Source organism: Dendrobates tinctorius, unplaced genomic scaffold, assembly GCF_039654945.1.
Source record: "Dendrobates tinctorius isolate UK_male_01 unplaced genomic scaffold, ASM3965494v1 ptg000046l, whole genome shotgun sequence".
NCBI lineage: Eukaryota > Metazoa > Chordata > Amphibia > Anura > Dendrobatidae > Dendrobates > Dendrobates tinctorius.
The window spans coordinates 35,318,766-35,341,354 of record NW_027361714.1 but is presented as its reverse complement, the minus strand read 5'-3'; the positions used below and the strand labels follow the sequence as shown (position 1 = coordinate 35,341,354).

General features: G+C 47.2%; 1 protein-coding gene across 1 annotated transcript in view; it reads left to right on the top strand.

Moving 5' to 3' along the window:
• Positions 1-8,903: 8,903 nt before the first annotated feature.
• MED23 (mediator complex subunit 23) overlaps positions 8,904-22,589 on the top strand; it is a 189,012-nt gene continuing 175,326 nt past the window's right edge. The window contains exons 1-2 of the mRNA XM_073575818.1: positions 8,904-9,086; positions 14,005-14,036. Of these exons, the coding sequence (XP_073431919.1) occupies positions 9,048-9,086; positions 14,005-14,036 (71 nt within the window). The 5' untranslated portion in view covers positions 8,904-9,047. The remainder of the gene's footprint in view (positions 9,087-14,004; positions 14,037-22,589) is intronic.

Below are 22,589 nucleotides of genomic sequence, written 5' to 3'. Positions count from 1 at the left end.
GCCCTCGAGTCTGTACCTCCGGGCAAGACTTTTGTCCCTGCCCATCTGCGACCGGAGGTCCTCTCTTGGGCTCATTCGCCCAGGCTGGGTGGACATTTTGGGACCAAACGGACCTCTGAGCTTCTGGCAAGGACGTATTGGTGGCTGCATATGGCCCGTGACGTCAGGGACTATATACGGGCGTGCGTCTCTTGCGCCCAGAATCTGCCCTCTCGGCAGCGGCCCGCTGGGTTACTCTACCCTCTGCCGGTTGCTGACAAGCCCTGGGAGATGGTCATTTGGGTGGTCACCGATCATTTCTCCAAGATGGTGCATCTGGTACCACTCTCTCGGCTGCCTTCGGCACGGGGTCTGGCAGCGTTGTTTATTAAACATGTTTTCCGCCTGCACGACATGCCGGATAAGATTGTCAGCGACCGGGGTCCTCAGTTTGCATCTCGGTTCTAGAGAGAACTCTGTTCTCTGCTCAGCATAGAGTTAAATCTCTCCTCGGCCTATCATCCCGAGACGAACGGGTTGGTTGAGACAGCCAACCAGACCCTGGTGACATATCTGCGACATTTTGTCTCGGCCAGGCAGGATGATTGGGCACCCTTGCTGCCGTGGGCGGAGTTCGCCTTGAACAACGCTGTGGCCGACTTCACCGGTCAAACCCCATTCCTCTTAAATTACGGCCAGCATCCGTGCATCCCTGTGCCCGTGTCGTCCACCGACTCTAGGGTGGCAGACTGGGCGGTGGAGGCACGTGACATTTGGGATCGCATGCAGGATGCTATCCAGGCCTCCAAGGAGAGAATGAGGTCCTCCGCTGACACTCACCGGCGCCCGGCTCTGACCTTCGCACCTGGCAACTTAGTGTGGCTCTCCGCTCGAAACATCAGGCTGTGGGTGGAATCCGCTAAGTTTGCACAGCGCTATATTGGCCCTTTCGAGGTCCTCGAGCAGATCAACCCTGTGGTCTACCGCCTGGCTCTTAGACCACACTTGGCTATCTTGGACACATTTCATGTGTCTCTCCTTAAGCCGGTGCACATGTCCCGGTTTTCTGAGCCATCTGCCGGGACATCAGACCTGTCGTCAGACGAGTTTGAGGTCAATGTCATTGTGGGATGCAATATGATGCGGGGCAAAAAGTTTTACTTGGTGGATTGGAAGGGTCATGGTCCAGACTCTCGGACCTGGGAACATCCACGCTCCTCTTCTCATTGCAGAATTTGAGCAGAGTGAGGCTCAGAGAGGGGGGGCCATGTTAGGCGTCAGATTTCAGTCGCTGCACAGCGAGAATCCCGAGCCTTACTTCCAGCGGTCTCCCATTCCTCTCCAGCCGCAGAGGAGGTTGCTCAGCAAATTCGTCGGTCCAGGCGCTCTGCCCAGACCAGCTCCGTGGGTTTGCTTGCTGCTGCCACCTCTGGCACATCTATGGCAATACATGCTGCTCAGCAACGAGATTCTCCAGGGACTAAGTCCCCATGTCAGGCCACTGAGCATGCCTGTGGAGTGATCTCCCATTGGAGATCGAAGGTCACATGCTCAGGTCCTGCTCGTGTTCGGATTGGCCCATCCGAGAAGCCAGGAAGGTCCCGGACACTTGCGGCTATGAAAGGTTCGCATGGCCGCTCGGCCATGCGCTAGGATAGACTGTATTTACAGACTGTGTGGAGTGAGTGATGTATGCACGTATGAATGTCTCTGGTGAATGACTCATTAAGAAACCCCTACCCTTGGTACGCATGTGTTGTGCAGCCTAGCCTGCTAGCGCCCAGGCTTAGGTGTAGTTAGGACAGAGGTTGAGTCAGGCATCAGTCCTCACAGGGACTCGGCACGCCTCAGTGCACGTGCTCCACTTCATAGCCAGCGTCTATAGCGGCACTCGCGGCAGCGACGCCGCATGCTCAGTGGGCCTAGAAGGACTCTAACCCTGTGTCCTTGGGGTAGAGTTCTGTGGCCGTACACTGTGCGCTCTTTTAGCAGGCCTCTGTGAGCTAAACAGGCTCCGGCATCTACGTTCAGCGGTTGTGCGACTCTGTGCATTAACAGAGTTCGCACCTGTTCACATTGGGTGACGTAACCCACGTGTGATTGTTTTTACGCCGATCTATTCTACTGCCATTATCAAACAGCAGTGTACCACCTCTGCACGGTGGACCCCGGGCTGCGAATGCACCTACTATTATTTTACAATTTGGTGCGCTCCGCCAGCCCTAACACTACCCGTTGAGGCGTTGTTACGCAAAACGGACGTAGTCCATTCTGTCTCTCCCTACCTGCCTCTGTAACCTGCACATCTTGTTTCTGTCCATGTCCCGAAATTTGTAATAAAGGACTATTTCACTTTTTCGAACTGGTGAGTGCTGCATATTTATTCCACTGTCTATACATATGTTTTGTTCCATGCTGAGCACCTAACACCGTTCGATGAACTGGTACACCTCTGTGAACAGGGTCCACCATCTCTCCATTGGACATTTCATGTTTGCTAGTGCCTTTTACTTTTTATTTTAAGGAACAGACTGCTTGGCTAGTATTCATATTACTGGTAACTAATTTTTGGAAAACTCAAGAGCAGATAACTATGAAGAGTTGGTGGAAAATCTCCACAAAACATATAAGGATCTTGGCTATAGCAGGTTCTTAAAGCTTAATTTCTTACCAAGTCTGTGGAGTCAGAATCCATTTTGGTGGATTCAGAGTCAGTATAAAATGGACCGACTCCAACTCCTAAAATAAATAATAAATTGGGTTCAGTAGTACAATGCGGGATGTGCTGTAAATGTTTTCATAATTTGTTAAATGTCTTTCTATTCCTGATCTAAGCTTTTTCTTGAGATTAGTGATGAGTGAGCACTAAAATGCTCGTTGCTCGGGTAGGGCAAATTGGAAAACTCGGGTACTCGGAGAGAACAACGAGCCCAATGTAAGTCTATGGGAGACCGGAGCATTTTTACCATGATCCCCCAGGGGGTCCTTTTAAGGTCTAAAAACATCTATGATGGAAACACTGCTCAAATGACACTGGAACATCATGGCAAATGCCCCTGGAAGAATTTCTGACTCCTAGGTCACAGCTGTAAACAATGTTGTCAGAGTTTCATGCCCTTTTTACAGGCGCACCCAAAAACCTACAAAAATGAAACCAAAATGGATTTTGCTGGGAAATATGTTAAGGAACATCCTTTCCAGGTTACTGACTTTTATCTAAGCCAAAATAATTAACCCAAGACAAAAATGTTCTTCCACCACTTGGGCTATGTTCACACACAGCGCTTTTGATGCGTTTTGCAACTTTAGCATTGCTTTCAACCAATACAAATGCATTCACTGGGAGATGTCACTGTAACATTTAACAACCCTAGCTGGCCTGGCCATGTGGTGTGTAACACATAAGCAGACACATCTTGCTTCATTTATGAAGAAGGGACTCTTAAAGTCACAGAGCCTATTTTTACAGGGACATCAGGCAGCATTAATCTTCTTAAAGGGCCATTATTAAACAGTGGGTCTCCTATGCTGTTATTGCCCATGCAGTGAGTGGATGGGCTGCCAAGAATTACGACGCACCCCAATACCCCTTTCACAAGAGGTACAGGAGGGCTTTCTGAAAAAATGTTGCATTGAATGCAAGGCCTGGCTTGCCCCAAAGTTACATGCACCCCAATAAGCTTTTCAAGCCACGTACTGGAAGGGCACAGGAAAATCCACTTCACATTATTCATTTCGTAATCCCAAATTATTTTCTTATGCATTGACTGCAAGGCCTGCCTTGCTATCAAGTCATATGCACCCCAATATGCCTTTGAACCCAGGTACTGGATGGGCACAGGAAAATCCACATCACTTTATTCATTTTGTACTCCCATTCTGTTTTCTTGTGCATTGACTGCAAGGCCTTCCCTACTACCAAGTCATATGCACCCCAATAAGCCTTTGAACCCAGGTACTGCATGGGTACCGGAAAATCCACTTCACATTATTCATTTCGTACTCCCATTCTGTTTTCTCATGCATTGACTGCAAGGTCTGCCCTGCTGCCAAGTCATATGCACCCCAATACCAGCTTGGAAGAAACATGGAGGCGGGCCTCTTAAAAAAAAAATGTCCCATTAAAAAGGAACAGGTCTCCTAGACTTGTAATGTCCATATACTAAGTGTATGGGCTGGCAAACATTTTCTCCTGTGGGGTACACCTGAACCTTTTTCATAAGAAGTTTTTTACACCCAGCAAAACCACCCACCCTTGTTCGGAATTCTACACTAGCTGTAGCAGCACAGAACACGTTAACGCAGATGATCTAGTGGCAGCGGATGATGACACGTGGAGGAAGGCCTGATTAATAACTATGCCTAATTTAAAGGAGCGGGTCTCCTAGACTTGTAATGCCCATACACTAATTGTATGGGCTGGCAAACATTTCCTGTTGGGGGGGTACATATTTTTTTGAAATTTGGTGATGGGCATCATAACACCCTTGCCAAAAAATAGAGTGGCTGGAGCATGACGGAATATGTTCACCCTGGTGTTCGAGTGGTGGTGGACGGTGAGGATGAGAAGGAGGACACCAAATAGCCAAAATCAGGAAGCGCATACCCATGTGTGGGTGTGAAGAGGTGCATGGGAATACACCTCCCAAAACGACACTACATTGGAGTTTATGTTTCGCTGTCATCGTTTGGTGGTGTCGAGAAGTCTGGCCCAATCCATCCCTTGTTCATTTTTATAAGAGTCAGATGAGTGGGATGGTGACGCTAATTATGGCGTCATCGCCGCTCACCATCTTGGTGGACTCCTCAAAGTTTTGTAGGATGGTACATATGTCTGACATCCATGTCCACTCCTCAGATCTTATGTGTGGAGTCAAACCTGAAAAACGACGGCCTTGTTGATGCTGGTATTCAACAACTGCCTGCTTCTGCACACAACTCCTTTCCAACATATGCAGTGTAGAGTTCCAACGCGTGGGGACATCACACACCAGTCGGTGAGCCGGAATCTGCAATCGCTGCTGAAGCACGGCAAGGGCGGCTGAAGCTGTAGCTGACTTCCTAAAATGGGCACACAGGTGGCGTACTTTCACCAGCAGATCCGTCAGCTACAGGTAGCTGTTTAGAAAACATTGAACAACGAAGTTAAGCACATGGGCTAGACATGGTACGTGCGTCAGTTTGCCTCGCCTCAGAGCCGCCACCAGGTTCTTGCCATTGTCACACACAACCATGCCTGGCTTTAGATCCAGCGGTGTCAGCCACACAGCTGCCTGTTCTTTCAGAGCTGTCAGCAACTCTTCAGCATTGTGCGGTTTGTCACCTAAGCAAATTAGCTGAAGCACAGCCTGTTGCCGCTTGGCTTTGGCAGTGCTTCCATCTTGTGACTGATATGCTCATATTGGAGATGGAGGCTGAAGAGGAGAAGGTGCTGGAGCTGTACACAGTGGGGGCAACCCTGATTGACGTAGGGCCTGCAATTCTTGGTGTCGGGAGGATGTGTTCTATCCCAAGGTCTGACTGGGTCCCGGCTTCCATTATGTTAAACCAGTGTGCTGTCAGCGAGATGTACCATCCCTGGCTACAATAACTTGTCCACATGTCCGTGGTTAGGTGTACTTTCCCAGTAACTGCATTGTTGAGGGCACAGGTAATGTTGTGGGACACGTGCTTGTTTAATGCCGGGACGGCACAGCGGGAGAAATTGTGGCGACTGGGGACCTAGTACCTTGGGACGGCCGCCGCCATCAGGTTGCGGAAAGCTTCTGTCTCCACGAGCCTAAGGCCTGTTTCACACTTCCGTTTTTGTGTCCGCCAAACGGATCCTTTTCCGTTTTTTTTACGGAAACTGATGCAAACGGATCCGTTTTTAAAAAAACGGATCCGTTTTTTTGACGGATCCGCGGTAACCACTAATGGAAGTCTATGGGACAAAAAAACGGATCCTGCAAAAAATGGCGGATCCGTTTTTTTACGGAAACCAACGGATTTTGACGGATTTGAAAAAACGGAAGTGTGAAACAGGCCTAAAAGGCAACATTTATAGCGCAAATAGACGAGAAATATGAGGATTGAGTACTGTGGCCTGTGGGGTGTTGGATGCGTATTTCCGCTTACGTTCCAATGACTGGGGTATGGACAACTGAAGGCTGCACTGGGACAAAGATGTGGACGGGCTTGATCATGGTGCTATTTGACTGTGGGCAATGGCAGGTGCAGGGCAGGAGGCATCTTCGCATGCACCGTGGACGGGATTGGCTTGCACGCATAACAGTGGAAGAAGCAGTGGTGTCACCCGCAGACACTGTTCCTGCAGCCTGGGGTTGGGCCCACAGTCGGGTGCTTTGCTGCCATGTGCCTGATCATGCTGGTGGTGGTAAGGCTGGTAGTTTTGCTATCCCTGCTGATGCTGGCATGACAGGTGTTGCAAATGGCCTGTTTGGGGTTATCGGCAGAGTCTTTAAAAAATAACCAGACTCGGGAAGACCTAACAGTTGGACTGGCAACTTCAGTCATGTTGGTGTTACGAGGAACGGTTGTACGCCTTCTGTCTGCAGCCACCACACTGCTTCTTGCTTCTTCCTGCCTGAAGTAGTGCTACACCTACCTCCCCCTATGTGCAGCTGTCCTTGCTCTGCATGTCCTCCTGCCAGGTTGGGGCTGTTACTATATCATCCACCACTTTTAGCAGCAAGGATTAGAGGGCACCACTGCTAGGGATCACTCGTTACATGCTAAAGTGATACATGAGCAAACAAAGAAAAAGTAGCATGCGAAGAACAGGGATCACCAAAAAGATAGTGTCAAAAAATATATACTTTATTAAGTGACAATACAACACTGCAAAAAGTTAAAAACAATTAAAATTGCACAATGCAAACAAAGCTATACATTGAGACACAATAGGGTCATGCCCCTGCCACACCCCAGGTAAACAATATACTCCTTATGTCAGAGAAATACAATACCAATAACAGTCAAAAAAGACATGCATAAGTAGTATAAGATCCTGCTGTCTAAATGATACAGCTAGACATTAGGAGAGGTGCTGCTCCAAAGTAAGAAAAAATAGATGGAAAACAAAGATAAAAATCTGCTGGTAAACCAAGTGGTATAGATGGGTTTCCGCTTAAGGACAGGTGTGAGCTTCTGCCACAACAATACAATAATCCCCTAAATTAGGAGGCAGAAAAAGAAAAAAACAACCCATACAACATGAGCTTGATGAAATGGAACCCACACAAAGCAATGCCTAGATGGAGCACCGGTACATACAGCACTGGAGAACTTCAAAAGGTGTTTTGGGAAGGTAAACAGGAGACAGAGGGTTATATAGCCATTGATGGACTGCAGCACAGGCACTGATTAAGGTCATAGTATTAGTTGACACATGACAAAACTGGTTACAGGTTCCCTTTAAGTCCTCATTGATGTCCTTTGGCCTTTAGGGTATGTGGATCCGCAGCAGATCCGCAACAATGTACAGTACCATGTTAGCCAATGGGATTTCAAAACCGCAGTGCCCACGGTGCAGATTTTTCCGCACGGATTTGCTGTGGTTTTAAATCAGCAGCATGTCAATTCTTTCTGCGGATTCCGCAGCGGTTTGACACCTGTTCCATTGTCCAGGTGTCAAACTGCAGGGGAAAACCGCTGGAAAAACCGCAAGTCACTTTACCTGTGGTTTTACCTGCAAATCCACGTGGAAAAATCTGCAGGTGAATCCGCACTCACCCTAATACTTCTGCAATTTAGCAAAAGCAAATTAGGTTCTCTATCAATTTCAGACCCAGATCAGCTCTGCAAGAGACGTGGCAGAGCAGGGAGGTGTTTCTGTATTTTCAACGTCTATGGATTTCCCACTTACAGCTTGCTCACACAATTGTATACATTGAACCAGTGATATCCAATGTTTTATCAGATAGTACTCAATGTTATTCAATGGGGCAGTGCTGACGCTTGATTGCTGATGTAGTGCAAATTGGATGCCAGTCAAGCATTTAAGTCTATGGGTACGTGGAAAATATAGGACTGCATTGGGATGGCATCCAAGTGCAGTCCGATTTCCGCAGACTCACAGAATGAAGAGAAAACGCCATCTTTTCCTCACAGAGTTTGATTCTCTCATCTGCGAGAATCGGATCACACTATGTTGACCCCATTCTCTCGGAAGAGAGAATCTAGTCGTGAGCGAGCCCTCAGTTAAAAAACTGATCAATTAAAAAAATGTAAAGTCCAACAGAAATGGTTTTTCTTCACCCCTTTGATCCTACACTATGTGCACAATTATTAAACAATGGGTACTGAATGGCAACATGAGTGGGGTCACTAAGGACTACACCTGTCCTCGCAGAAACCCAAGATCTCATGCGCCTGTCTGGATAGAAAAATAACAAAAACCCAAAGGGGGTCAAATTTAACTTAGCGCCAGGGGCGGCCGTATCATTGGTGCAACCCGTGCGGTGGCACAGGGGCCCCAGACGTAAGGGGGCCCATTTCTACCTCCAAAGCACGTGCAATGTTGCATTTTTAGGGGCAGCAGAGGGCCCATATATTGCTCTTGAACAGGGGCCCTTTTCTATGTGCCCGCTAGTGCTAAGCACCACAGGTTTTTGTCAGAAAAGTCACACATTATCGTGCACCTGCGTAACACGAAATTCCATGGTAGTTTCCCTAGTGAAGTGAGTGCAGTCAGCTGTGTGTGACATTGCTGTGGGCGTTCTGTCAGTGGAGCACTACAGGTCCCACCATTCCTCTCTTGAGTCCGAGCTAACTGTGTGTAGTGTACTCCGGGGAACGCCCCACACACAGCGCGCATGCGCAGTACTTCTCTCCCTCCGCCGTGGTCAGGAACCTTAGTGAGGCGGAAGTTGCCAGTTTCCGGAGGGAGTGAATTATCGTCTGCGCTCTCTAACCCGGAGATAAAAGCCAGAACTCGCCGTGCTTTCCATCATGTTGCTTGATAACACTAGCTGCTGTCTGGTATTCTCTATAAAGTGCAGGCTGTGGTGAGGCAGGGTCGCCTTGCTAGTAGCCATTTATAGTGCAGGTGGTAGCCCTCCGGGAACATGGAGGCCCAGCTGCAGAGCATCTTTGAGGAGGTGGTGGTAAGTGGCTTTATAGTGGGAGCGTGGTGCTTTGTGGGGGTAGCTGCAGCCAGTAATGGGTTAACTACACCGTCACCGCTCTCCTCATATGGGATGAAATGGGGCTCTGCTCACACCTACCCTGGTGTCCTAGATCCGCACACAGCAGCCACTGCCCTGTCTGCCCCAGAGGGGCCCATCCGGTGTAAGGGGTCTGACCCTGCTGCTGATGTGGCCATAGTCTCTGCTGTAGGGCTGGTGTAACGCCGCACACTGCACCATGCATAGCCCTCATTATTAGTACAGATGCCCTGCTCATACAATAATTCTGCCTTGTGGGCGGCAAATAGACATCAGACTATTCACAAAGCACACTTTATTAAAGGGTTACTCCCAGTATTGCAACAGCTGTGAGACATGCAGCTGTAGGAACTCTAGCACGTTATTTGAGCCTGCTGACGATACACTATTAGCACATGAGCATGCTCAGATAACACCTTATCCAAGCATGTTTGCTCATCACTAGTTATGATTTTTCTGATCTGAATGCCATCCGGGAACCTAGCCCAAGTTAATCACAGAAGCGTGTGACATAATTTGCTTGAGTAGAAAAGTGGCCATAATATTATCAACAATCACAGTAAACAATAAGTCATATGGCAATACAAACTGTATGGGGACTAGACGACTTCTAGTATGAACACCAGGAAGTCCGTGTTACTGTTTGGGATCGGCTACCCGAACACCGGGTGTTTGTTGTGCCGTCATGTGCCTGGCAGCGCGGCAAACACCGTTTCTAATCGGCAGTGAAATTATCCCAGCTGGTCAGAGAGCTGCGGTTCCCATGCCGTCAAAAGACAGCGAGAGCGCTCAGCTGTGATCGGAGGTATAAAGTTTACCTCCGGTCACTAGTGTCCGACTACTGATCCCATCATCCTACACCTGCTACTGCTAATTGCAGTGAGAGCAGGAGTGGCGGATGGGAGTATTCATTAGCCGCTTCTGCGCTGTAATTAAAAAAAAAAAAAGTGTGGGTCCCCTGTATTTTTACTACCCAGCCAGGCAAAACTCACAGCTGGGGGCTGCAGCCATCAGCTTCAGCAAGGCTAGTTATCAAGAATAGAGGGGTCCCCACTTTTTTTTAATTATTTAAATAACAAATGGTGTGGGGTCCCCCTTCCATTTTTGTCTACCAACCTTGCTAAAGCAGACAGCTGGGGGCTGATATTCTCAGTCCGGTAAAGGGCCATGGATATTGGCTCCCCCCCCCAGCCTAAAAATAGCAGCCCGCAGCTGCCCAGAAAAAGCACATGTTAGATGCGCCAATTCTGGCGCTTTGCCCGGCTCTTCCCACTTGCCCTGTAGCGGTGGCAAGTGAGGTTCATATTTGTGGGGTTGATGCCACCTTTGTATTGTCAGGTGACAGCGATCCTATGGCTTAGTAATGAGAAGTGTCTACAAGACACCTATCCATTGCTAATCCTAAAGTTGTATGGTAACTAAAGACACAGCCAGAATAAAGTCCTTTATTTGAAATAAGACTAAAACACAGTTTTCCATTTTTATTTAAACGCATAATTTCACCAAAGCCCTCGTTCTCCTGTGATAAAAGTAAAATAAAAAAAATTATACCATACCTGTCCATTCTGTCCCACACCGTAATCTATGTCTGGAGGATAAACCGTTTTCAACCTGGACGGTGCCAAGATGCGACTTTCCAGGCTGAGAAGTACTGGTGACTGGACTGCTGCGAGCCCAGCCTCAGAGATCGGTGGTGACATCATTGAGGTTATATCCAGTCACTAAAGGGCCTGTCACACTAGGCGTTATCGCTAGCAATATCGCTATAACTTGTGACGCTATAGCGATATTGCTAGCGATATCGCTGTGTCTGATACCTACGACCCGCTCCCCCGCTGGTTATCGCTGATTGCGCGAGAACATCCTGGACTGTTTCTCGTCGTCAGTTTCCTGCGGCGCTTCCTGCTGTGACGACGAGCGATGCGTGGAGCCGGGCGGGAGGACGCAGGATCGCCTGGTGTGACAGGTAAGTAGCGACCCCCGTCCCAGCGATGTCGCTGGTGAGATCTGCCTGTGTGGCAGCTCACTAGCGACCACTTAGCGATGTAACAGCGATCCTGACCGCGTCATATCGCTGGTACATCGCTAAGTGTGACAGTACCTTAAGGCTCTGTTCCCAGCCGGTCTGAACTGCGGTGACCTCGGTAACATCCCCCGCTAGCACCATGAGTTTTTCTTACCATTCTAGCAGTGGAATGGAGTATTCATCTGCCACTCCTGCTCTCACTGTAATTAGCGGGTTTTGGATGATGGGATCCAATAAGCTGACACCAGTGATCAAAGGTAAAATTTATACCGCCGATCACAGTTGGGCGTTCCAGCTGTCTTTTGAAAGCGTGGGAACTGCGGCTCTTTGACTGGCGGGGATAGTTTCACCGGCGATCAGAAGCGGATGTTCTGGCCTCTACTCAAGTGAATGGGGTCTGGGTACTACTCTGGCACCCGAACTTTTTGTAACTGTTTGGCCAAATCTGCTGAACCCGAACATCCAGGTGTCCACCCATCTCTACTTGGTAGTAAAAAAATAAATTGCTGCACATTTGGTATCATTGTAAGGGGACTGAAGTGGTCACTTGTGTTTCCAGCTCATTTTTACTTCACAAAAGGGTCATAAAAATAAAAACCTAAAAACTATGGCAGAATTGTATTGTTTTTCAGGACACTATGTGGTAAAATTAATAGAGCCACTCAAACTACAACTTGTCCTGCAAAAAGCAAGTCCTCACAGGTCTGTTAACGGACAAATAAAAAGCTATTGCTCTTGAAAGAAGGGTAGAAAAAAACAAGTGTGAAAACCAGAAAATCCTCTAGTCCTTAAAGGATTAAACTACACCCCCCTCCCCTTTGGCTTCCAGATTGCTGATCAATGGACGCATAACTGCAGACAGCAGTGTAAATGGGGCCCAATAGTGTGGTCACTGCTCTATAACAAATCTGACCTATTGTATTTTCCTAGACTCTCACCAAATCCTTCTAGCAATAAAGTCCAAAGCACATAATGGGTGCTAGACACTCCAATTCAACAACTCACACTTATCCTAATTAACTACCAATATGCCGCCCAAGGATAAAGAAAGATTTCAGCAATAGAATTTTTTTAAAAGATTATAAATTTTTATTAATGCATAATTAAAAATGACAAAGACAAAAGAGATTAAAAAACAGGGTGGGAATAAACCTCCAAAGTGAGGATGAGTATTAGGCTGGGATCTCACATGCGAGAAACTCGGATGAGTCTCGCGTCTTAATACCCACCAATGCCGCCGGCACTCGGGAACGGAGCGTGCGGCTCCATGTATTTCTATGCAGCTGCATGCTCCACTCCCGAGTGCCGGCGGCATTGGTGGGTATTAAGATGCGAGACTCGTCCGAGTTTCTCGCATGTGTGATCATGGCCTTAATCACATGTCCAAAACTGCAAAAGTCAAATGAGTATAATTCTCATAGTTAACAATTATGTATGTCAGAAAAAAACAGTTCTGTCCACAAAGAAATTTTTTTTTATCTGTTTCAGACTCCAATAAAGGGGTGTAGTGCATACAATGCTTGGTGCAACAAGGAAGTCTAATTGTTGTTGGAGCAATATGGCACTGACACATATGAAAAGAATGTTAACAGATTATCATAAGTACAAAGTAGCAATATCAAATGTCATTACTACAGAAAAAAAGTGATTAGGCAACAGATTACATCACCTGAGACTGTGAAAGATAATGAGATGCAGCAGGGGGCAAGAACAGTCACATCTCCAAACCCCAATGCCGTTTCGCAATAGCTTCTTCCGGGGGTGTCATGGCTGTTGTGGCTGATGTGTGACTGTTCTTGCCCCCTGCTGCATCTCGTCATCTTTTACAGTCTCAGGTGATGTAATCTGTGGCCTAATCACTTTTTTCTGTAGTAATGACATCTGATATTGCTACTTTGTCAATTTGTACTTATGATAACTAAGGGTGCCGTTACACCTAGAGATGCACCAGTGATCCCGACTAGCGATATGACGCAGTCAGGATCGCTGGTACATCGCTAAGTGGTCGCTAGTGAGCTGCCACATAGGCAGATCTCACCAGTGACATCGCTGGGGACAGGGGGTCACTACTTACCTGTCACACCAGGCGATCCTGCGTCCTCCCGCCCGGCTCCAAGCGTCGCTCGTCGGCGCCACAGGAAGCTGATGACAAGAAACAGTCCAGGAGCTTCTCGCGCGATCAGCGATAACCAGCGGGGGAGCCGGTCGTAGGTAAGTATCACATGCAGCGATATCGCTAGCAATATCGCTGCTACGTCACAAAATCGGTGACTTTACAGCGATATTGCTAGCGATATCGCAGTGTGTAACGGGGGCTTAACTCTGTTAACTTTCTTTTGATGTCAGTGCAGTATTTCTCCAACAACAATTAGACTTCCTTGTTGCACCAAGCATTGTATGCACTATGCCCCCTTTTTTTGGAGTCTGAAACAGAAAAAATTCCTATGTGTACAGAATTGTTTTTTTTTTTTTTTTTTTTTTTTTTTTTTCTCACATATGATTAACTATTAGAATTCATTTGACTTTTGCAATTTTGGGCATCAGATATATATTCATTGTACGTGTTTTTGTAAAGGGGGCCCAGCCTGTGATTAATACACATCCTCAGTTTGGAGGTTTATTCCCACCCTGTTTTTTAATATCTTTGTCATTTTTAATTATGTATTAATAAATTTATAATCTTTTCAAAAATTCTATTGCTGGAATTTCTCTATATCCTTGGGTGGCATATTGATAACTAGGATAAGTGTGAGTTCTCACCAAATCCTGTTGCCATCAGAGAAGTATGAGGAATACTGCAATTTAATGTTTTGTTTCTTCTTCCTTATATAGAAGACAGAGGTCATTGAAGAGGCCTTCGCTGGGTGAGTCTCTTGCTTTACCTCTTAGATTTTCCGTTGCATACAAATCTACTATTTCACAGATATGACACATATCAGCTAGTCTGTAAAGCTCTAAGTCTATGTATGACGCCTACTTTGTTATTGCTGATTGAGGTAATCTTATTTACAGCTATTTAACTCTTTTCATCTTGCATTCAGATACCCTTGTGGAAGGGCAAAATATAAACCCAGATCTACTTTGTATCTGTTAATTGTATGTATGTATTCATTTCTCAAGTAGCGGCACACGTGATTGCCGGCAGCAGCAGGAAGCTGGCGGCTGACACTGCGTGCTACTGAAAAGCAATGAATACTCAATGCTCTGTGTGCGCACAGTCCTGGCGAGTGTTCCGCCAGCTGTTCTCTGCTTGTGATCAGCACATGACGTCCCTGCTCTGCGCTGCTTACAAGCATAAAGCAGTTGCTGGCAACAGAGCAGGATACTGCGAGGGAGCAGAGCAAGGTAAGTGTAATGATGGGGCCACTCATACCAGTACAGGGGTTGAAGGCCAATCATACCAAGATGCATTGAAAGAGAAATGAATGTTCATTGCTCTCCGCGCCCATGGGCATGGAATGCAGGGAGTATTCATTTCTCTTAAGCAATGGGAACAGGAGTCAGCCACAGGCTCCAGCCTCCCGTGACCCGCTGCTCTGCCGATGCCGCTCCCCCGCCTCCCCACCAGAACAGGTATATCTGGACTATAAGACGCACCCCCCATTTTCCTTCAAATTTTTTAAGAAAAAAATTGTCTTATAGTTAAAAAAAAAGGAATAAAAATGTGTGTGTATATATGTGTGTGTGTGTGTGTGTGTGTGTGTGTGTGTGTATATATATAATTTTCAAAAAATTTCCCCTTTCATTCGCTTAACCCCTTTTCTACAATGGACGTAATATTCCGACCATGTCACCCTGGACCTAATTCCCATGGACGGAAAATTACGTCATAGCGCCCAGCGGCGCCCACGTGTTGGGCGCCGCTGATCGCTGCCGGGTGTCAGCTGTGATGTGTCAAAGGCGGTCACGGACCGCCCCCAACACGTTAACCCCTTACACGATCGCGGTGTACCGGGGGTTAAAGGGAAGCATCGGCAGGGAGGGGGCTCCCTCCATGCTTCCCTGAGCCCCCGGATCCAAGATGGCGACGGGGACCTTTGGGGGGGCCTGCAGGGAGCTGGCTTCCTCAGTGCCTGCAAAGCGCAGGCACGAGGAAGCCTTGTCCAGTGCCTGTGACAGATCGCTGATCTGTCACAGTGATCTGTGATGTGACAGATCAGCGATCTGTCACATGACAGTTATGTCCCACCTGGGAAAATGTAATAAAGTTAAAAAAAAAATTTAAAAAAATCTCTAAATTAAAAATAAATATTCCCAAATTCATTTTTTGGAAATAAAAAAACAAAACAATAAAAGTACACAGATTTGGTATCGGCGCGTCCGTAACGACCCACCCTATAAAACTGTCCCATTGCTTAACCCCTTTAGCGAACCCCTTAAAAAATAAAAAACGAAGCAAAAAATGATTTATCATACCGCCGAGCAAAAAGTGCAATAACGCGTGATCAAAAAGACGCATTTAAATATCCATGGTACCGCTGAAAACGTCATCTTGTCCCGCAAAAAACGAGCCGCCATACAGCATCATCAGCAAAAAAATAAAAGTTATAGCTCACAGAATAAAGCAATGCAAAAACAATTTTATATAAAAAAAATAATTGTTTTCATTGCATAAAAGCGCCAAAACATAAAAAACCTAAATGAGATATCGCTGTAACCGTACTGACCCGAAGAATAAAAGGGCTTTATCAATTTTACCGCACGCGGAACGGTGTAAACGCACCCCCCAAAAGAAATTCATGAAACGCTGGTTTTTGTTCATTCTGCGTCCTAAAAATCGGAATAAAAAGCGATCAAAAGATGTCACGTGCCCGAAAATGATAATAAAAACGTCAACTCGTCCCGCAAAAAATAAGACCTCACATGACTCAGTGGGTCAAAATATGGAAAAATTATAGCTTTCAGTATGTGGTGATGCAAAAACTATTTTTACAATAAAAAGCGTATTTTACTTTTCTCCACGACAGCACCCACTTGGAGAGAGGGATCCCCGCCCGTAGGAACAGGAAACCTACAGAGATAAAAGAAGGCGGTCCGCCTCTCAGTTGGTTTCCTGTTCCTATTGGAACCACAGGATCTCTACAGAAGACATACCTGGGCCAAGGAACCACCTGTGCAGTGTCCGTGCGAACGGCAGGGGTTCCGGTCCAGAAGTGGCGTCGGGGGAGTGCTGGAATCCAGCTCCCCCCTCGTCTGAGACGGTGGCAGCGCAAGAAGAAACACCGGTACCGGGTGGAGCCGACCGGGGGTTTTCTTATATGGATACACGTCACCGGGATCTTGGAGGCAGCCATCCCGGTCTGTGTGGGAGTGCGGAGCCGAGATAGAGAAGCTATCTCTGGCGTCCTGAAACAGCGAGGACGCAGGTACAGCGCTGGGAAGAGGTAAGGAGGAACTTCCGGGTTACCGGAGGTTCCTCAGCGTACAGCGCATGCGCGGTCTTTCACAGCCACGCGATACCAGCAGAGGAGCACTCCCCGCCCCCTCCAGGAAAAAAAAAAAAGGGACATGATTTAATATAGCGGCGCCGGACGGTGTTTCCAGGCCGGGCGCAGGCGCACCTGGGAGGGGGAGGTACCAGGTATTGAAGGGTGGCATAAAAAACCGAGGGGGGTAGTGATAGAGCGTGCAGACATGTCTTCCCCAAGACAGGACACGCATCCCCAGGCAGGTGATACAGCGGCAGCGGAACAGCGAGGCTCCTCGGATAGGAGCCACAGAAGTCATGCCAAAAGAACCCCTTCTCAGCCTCCTGAACCGGTACCTACAGCTTCTCTGGGTGAGTGGATGACTCTCTGCCTATCAAGCTGTTAAAGAACCTCGCTCTCGCTCTCCCTCTCTCCTCTGCTATGTCCACCATAGGCTAAAAAGAAGGAAAAATAAAAAAACAAGGAATGTGCCCTCTGTACACATCCTTTTTACCGGACTCTTATACAAAGAGGCTGTGCAAAAAATGCATTTCTGAAAATACAAAACGGGCTTCAACATCAGCCACAGACATTAGGGCTATAATAAGGGAGGAACTACAGGCCCTAACCCAGTCTAGCAGCATATCTAAGAAAACTAAGGCTAACAAACCAACGGCAGTTAGCTTAGATACAGATGAAGACCAAGCAGTAGTCTCTGACAGCTCCAATACGTCTACATCATCCTCTTCCTCTGATATGGAGGGTCATTCATGTTTTCCGTTAGAGAACATGGACAACTTGGTGAAATCTGTAAGAAACACCATGGGTTGCACAGACACTAAGGAGCCGCAAACGACCCAAGAGATTATGTTTGCGGGATTGACAGGAGGAGGAGGAGGAGGGTTTTTCCCGTTATACCGGCAATAAAGGCCTTAGTGAAAAAGGAATGGGAGAAGCAGGATCAGAGAGGTTATCTTCCCTCGGCTTCAAAAAGAAGGTATCCCTTTAGCGACGAGGAATTGTTAACGTGGTCTAAGGTCCCGAAGGTCGACGCGGCAGTTGCCTCAGCCTCAAAGCAGTCGGCCTTACCAGTAGAAGACGCAGGGATTCTAAAAGACCCACTGGACCGGAAAGCGGATGCCTCACTAAAGAGAGCATGGGAGGCAGCCACGGGCACGTTTAAGCCGGCAATAGCCAGTACGTGCACAGCTCGCTCTTTGCTGGTCTGGATTGATCAGCTAGACCAACAAGTGGAACAAAAAGTCTCCAGAGACAAGCTACGAGCAGCCATACCACTGATTCGTGGCGCAGCAGCATACATAGCAGACGCATCAGCCGATTCACTACGCATGGCAGCCAGAACAGCAGGCTTGCTTAATAACGCCAGACGAAGCCTATGGCTTAAAAGCTGGAGAAGTGACACCCAATCCAAGGCAAAGCTCTGTGCCATACCTTGTGAGGGTGAGTTTGTTTGGAAAAGCGTTGGACAAAATCCTTGCTAAAGCAAATGAAAGGAAAAAAGGGTTCCCTAACCCCTCTCTCCCATTTTATAGGAGAGCGTTCAGGAGACGACCATTTGGTAGGGGAAGAACAGCAGAGAATCAGAACCGCTGGGCCACGAAAGAAGGAAAAGGTGCTATGTTTAGAGGATCCTCCTTCCGCAGAGGTCGGAGCTAAAGAACCAGTCCCTCCAGTAGGAGGGAGACTAACATTTTTCCTTCAGGAATGGGAGAAAATCACGACCAGCCCTTGGGTCCTGGGCATTATTAGAGAAGGACTAAAATTAGAGTTCCATCATGTGCCCCGTAACTGTCATCGTAACATCCCTTAACTCCCCAGTCCAACAGCGGGCCTTAGAGACTGAAATTTTCAGTCTTCTGGACAAAAAAGTCTTGGTCCAGGTGCCAAAAGGACAGGAAGGTAGAGGATTTTACTCCTCTCTTTCTGATACCTAAACCCGATGGCTCCTTCAGGACGATAATTAACCTGAAGAAACTGAATACTTTTGTAATAAATCATAAATTTAAGATGGAGTCTATTAGATCCGCAATTAAGCTCCTTTTTCCCAATTGTATGATGGCAGGCCTGGATCTGAAAGATGCCTATTATCATCTTCCCATCCATTACAGATTCCAGAAATACCTCAGAGTGGCGGTCTTCCTCGAGGGCACCATAAAACACCTTCAGTTCACAGCCATCCCATTCGGCCTTTCCATCGCTCCAAGAGTCTTTACAAAGGTGATGCTGGAAGTGATGGCTGTCTTACGCCAGAAGGACACGCTGATAGTACCCTATTTGGATGATTTTTTGATAATAGGTAACTCAACTAAACAATGTAATGAAGTCAATGCAAGAAAGCGGACGGCACCGCTGTTACCGTGCTAAGGTCCGTGGCTGGCAGCAGGCGGAGAGCTCACATCCAGGACTCCCGGGTGCTTGACCTCGTAGCAAGACGAATGTAGTTTCCAAGAGAAAAAGGTCGCACTCTGCGGGATAATGATGAATGTTTATTGACACAGGTCCTGTGGAAGCGCTCGAGTAGCGTGAAACGGCCGTAGTCAGCCATTTGACACACTCTCCTTCACATCTCCGACGTGACATGTAATTTAGTGTCAATAAACATTCATTATCCCGCAGAGTGCGACCTTTTTCTCTTGGAAACTAAACAATGTAATGAACGAGTGGCTGATGCAATCTTATCCCTACAGGCTCTTGGTTGGGTAATAAATTTCAAGAAATCCAGAATCGAACCACAATCAGTTCAGTCCTTCCTGGGTCTTCAGCTAGACTCCATAAGCCAAAATTGTCTGCTACCACAGGTAAAGATTACAACAATTAAAACGAAGGTCAGATTAGCGATAAACGAACCACACATGTCGTTAAGGGATGCAATGTCCCTCCTGGGGTCCCTTACTTCCTGCATCCCGGCGGTTCGGTGGGCCCAATTCCATACAAGAGATTTACAGCATCAAATCCTCTTGGAGGAGATTCAGGACCAGGGGAATTTAAGTAAAAAAATCACTTTATCTCAGATAGTCCTAACCTCCCTAACATGGTGGCTAGACGAGAATAACTTATCGGGAGGAGTACCATGGGTAGTAACACCCTCCCGTATAATTACTACTGACGCCAGCCCCACAGGATGAGGAGCCCACATGGGAAGCACCTTCACCCAAGGCTTATGGGATATAAGGGAAGAGCACGATTCATCAAACTTGAAAGAGTTAAAAGCAGTGGGTCATGCATTATATCATTTTCTCCCACAGTTACAAGGAGAGAACGTAAGAATCCTGTCAGACAACACCACAGTGGTCGCATATCTGAACAGGCAAGGCGGGACTCGATCAGTCGCATTAATGTCTTCCGCAAGGAAGATCTTGTCTTTAGCCGAAAAACATTTTTCATCTCTCTCAGCCCTCCACATAAGAGAAGACAATGCGGAAGCGGATTTTCTAAGTCGCCATACACTGCGGCAAGGAGAGTGGTGCCTGAGCCGGCAAATATTCACAAACATCGTGTCACTATGGGGCCTTCCCCAGATAGATCTCTTCGCCACCAGGAAAAACAAACAGGTGCGAAGATTCGCCTCTCTGAATGTGACAGACAGCCCCGAAATCCTGGATGCCCTCCAGGCCCCATGGGGGGTTCAAACTGGCATATGCCTTCCCCCCAATCATACTACTACCGCAGGTGATCAGGAAGATCAGGGCAGAGAAGGCACAAATAATCTTAATAGCACCATTCTGGCCCAGGAGACCGTGGTTTTCATGCCTGCGGGCAATGTCAGTGACCGACCCTTGGGTGCTTCCTTCAACCCCCAGGCTACTCTCGCAGGGGCCATTCTTCCATCCTCAAGTGGATAATCTCCACTTGACGGCTTGGAACTTGAAAGGGAAATGTTGAGGGCAAGAGGTTTTTCGGAAGGGCTAGTCAACACTCTCCTACAAAGTCGGAAATTGTCTACAACAAAAATTTACACCAGGTTGTGGAGAAAATTCCTAGAGTTTCACACAGCCCCTGATTCCAGAGAAATTCCAATAACAGCAATCCTAGAATTTCTACAAAAAGGAAAAAATTTAGGACTATCTGTTAACACTCTAAAAGTCCAGGTGTCGGCTCTAGGGGCCCTCTATAGTTATAATGTGTCAAGGAATAGATGGATTACCAGATTTATCTCGGCCTGTGAGCGGAGCGAACCGGTACACATACCTAGGGTCCCTCCTTGGGACTTGAATTTGGTGCTGGAGGCCCTTACACGTGCTCCGTTTGAACCATTAGACTCAATATCCCTTAAACACCTATCTCTCAAAACAGTACTGCTAGTTGCACTAACCTCAGCCAGAAGGGTTAGCGACATACAAGCACTATCGATAGAACCCCCTTTCCTATTAACATTCCAGGATCAGCTAATATTAAAACCAGACCCCTCATACTTGCCAAAGGTAGCAGGGAAGTTCCATAGATCACAAGAAATCCACCTCCCCTCATTTTTTTAGTAACCTTTCTACTCCAGAGGAAGAAAAATTTCATACGCTAGATGTTAGAAGAGCAGTATTACAATACATCGAGAGATCTAGCAGCTGGAGGAAGAGTAGGGCTCTATTTATTTCCTTCCAGGGCCAAAAGAAGGGATATGAGGTCACAAGGGGTACCCTGTCATGATGGATCAGAGATGCGATCAGCCTGGCATACTCCGCGAGCAATGAAGATCCCCCGGAAGGTATCAAGGCACACTCCACCAGAGCAATGGCTTCTTCTTGGGCAGAGAGGGGAGATGTCGCAATCGAGTCTATATGTAAGGCTGCTACTTGGTCAACGCCCTCTACCTTTTATAACCACTATAGACTGGAGTTATCATGCTCATCCGACCTAACCTTTGGTAGAGCGGTCCTCGGCACGGTGGTCCCTCCCAGGTGAAGGTCTCTGAAAGTCTCTCCAAGTGGGTGCTGTCGTGGCGAAGAGTAAAAAGCCGGATTACTTACCGGTAATGCTCTTTTAATGAGTCCACGACAGCACCCGTTCACTAACCCTCCCTAGAAGTTAAAATATATATATATATATATATATATATATATATATACATACACACACACACACACCATCTTAGTTGTTGAAATAGAATGAGCATATAGAATAATGGCCTAATAATTGGCGGTCCTCCGGGTACTCTGAAATCCAACTGAGGAGGAGAGGCGGACCGCCTTCTTTTATCTCTGTAGGTTTCCTGTTCCTATGGGCGGATCCCTCTCTCCAAGTGGGTGCTGTCGTGGACTCATTAAAAGAGCATTACCGTTAAGTAATCCGGCTTTTTAGCGTGTGACAGCTGCCAAACATAACCTGCCATACATAGTAAATCAAACCCCCCGTTATCACCCCCTTAGTTAGGGAAAAATAATAAAATTAAAAGAAAATGTATTTATTTCCATTTTCCCACTAGGGTTAGGGCTCAGATTAGGGTTAGGGGTGTGTTAGGGTTGGAGTTATAATTGGGGGGTTTCCACTGTTTGGGCACATCAGGTGCTCTCCAAATGCAACATGGCGTCTGATCTCAATTCCAACCAATTCTGCGTTGAAAGTCAAATGGTGCTCCTTCCCTTCCAAGCTCTGCCATGCGTCCAAACAGTGTTTTACCCCCACATATGGGGTATCAGCCTACTCAGGACAAATTGCAAAACAACTTTTGGGGTCCAATTTCTCCTGTTACCCTTAGGAAAATAAAAAATTGGGGGCAAAAATATCATTTTTGTGGAAAAAGATTTTTTTTATTTTCACGCCCAGGCGTTATAAACTTCTGTGAAGCGCTGGGGGGTTCAAAGTGCTCACCACACATCTAGATAAGTTCCTTGGGGGGGGGGGGGGGGGTCTAGTTTCCAAAATGGTGTCATTTGTGGAGGGTTTTCACTGTTTTGGTACATCAGGGGCTTTCCAAACGCGACATGGTGTCCGATCTCAATTCCAAAAACGTCAAATGGCGCTGCTTCCCTTCCGAGCTCTGCCATGCGTCCAAAC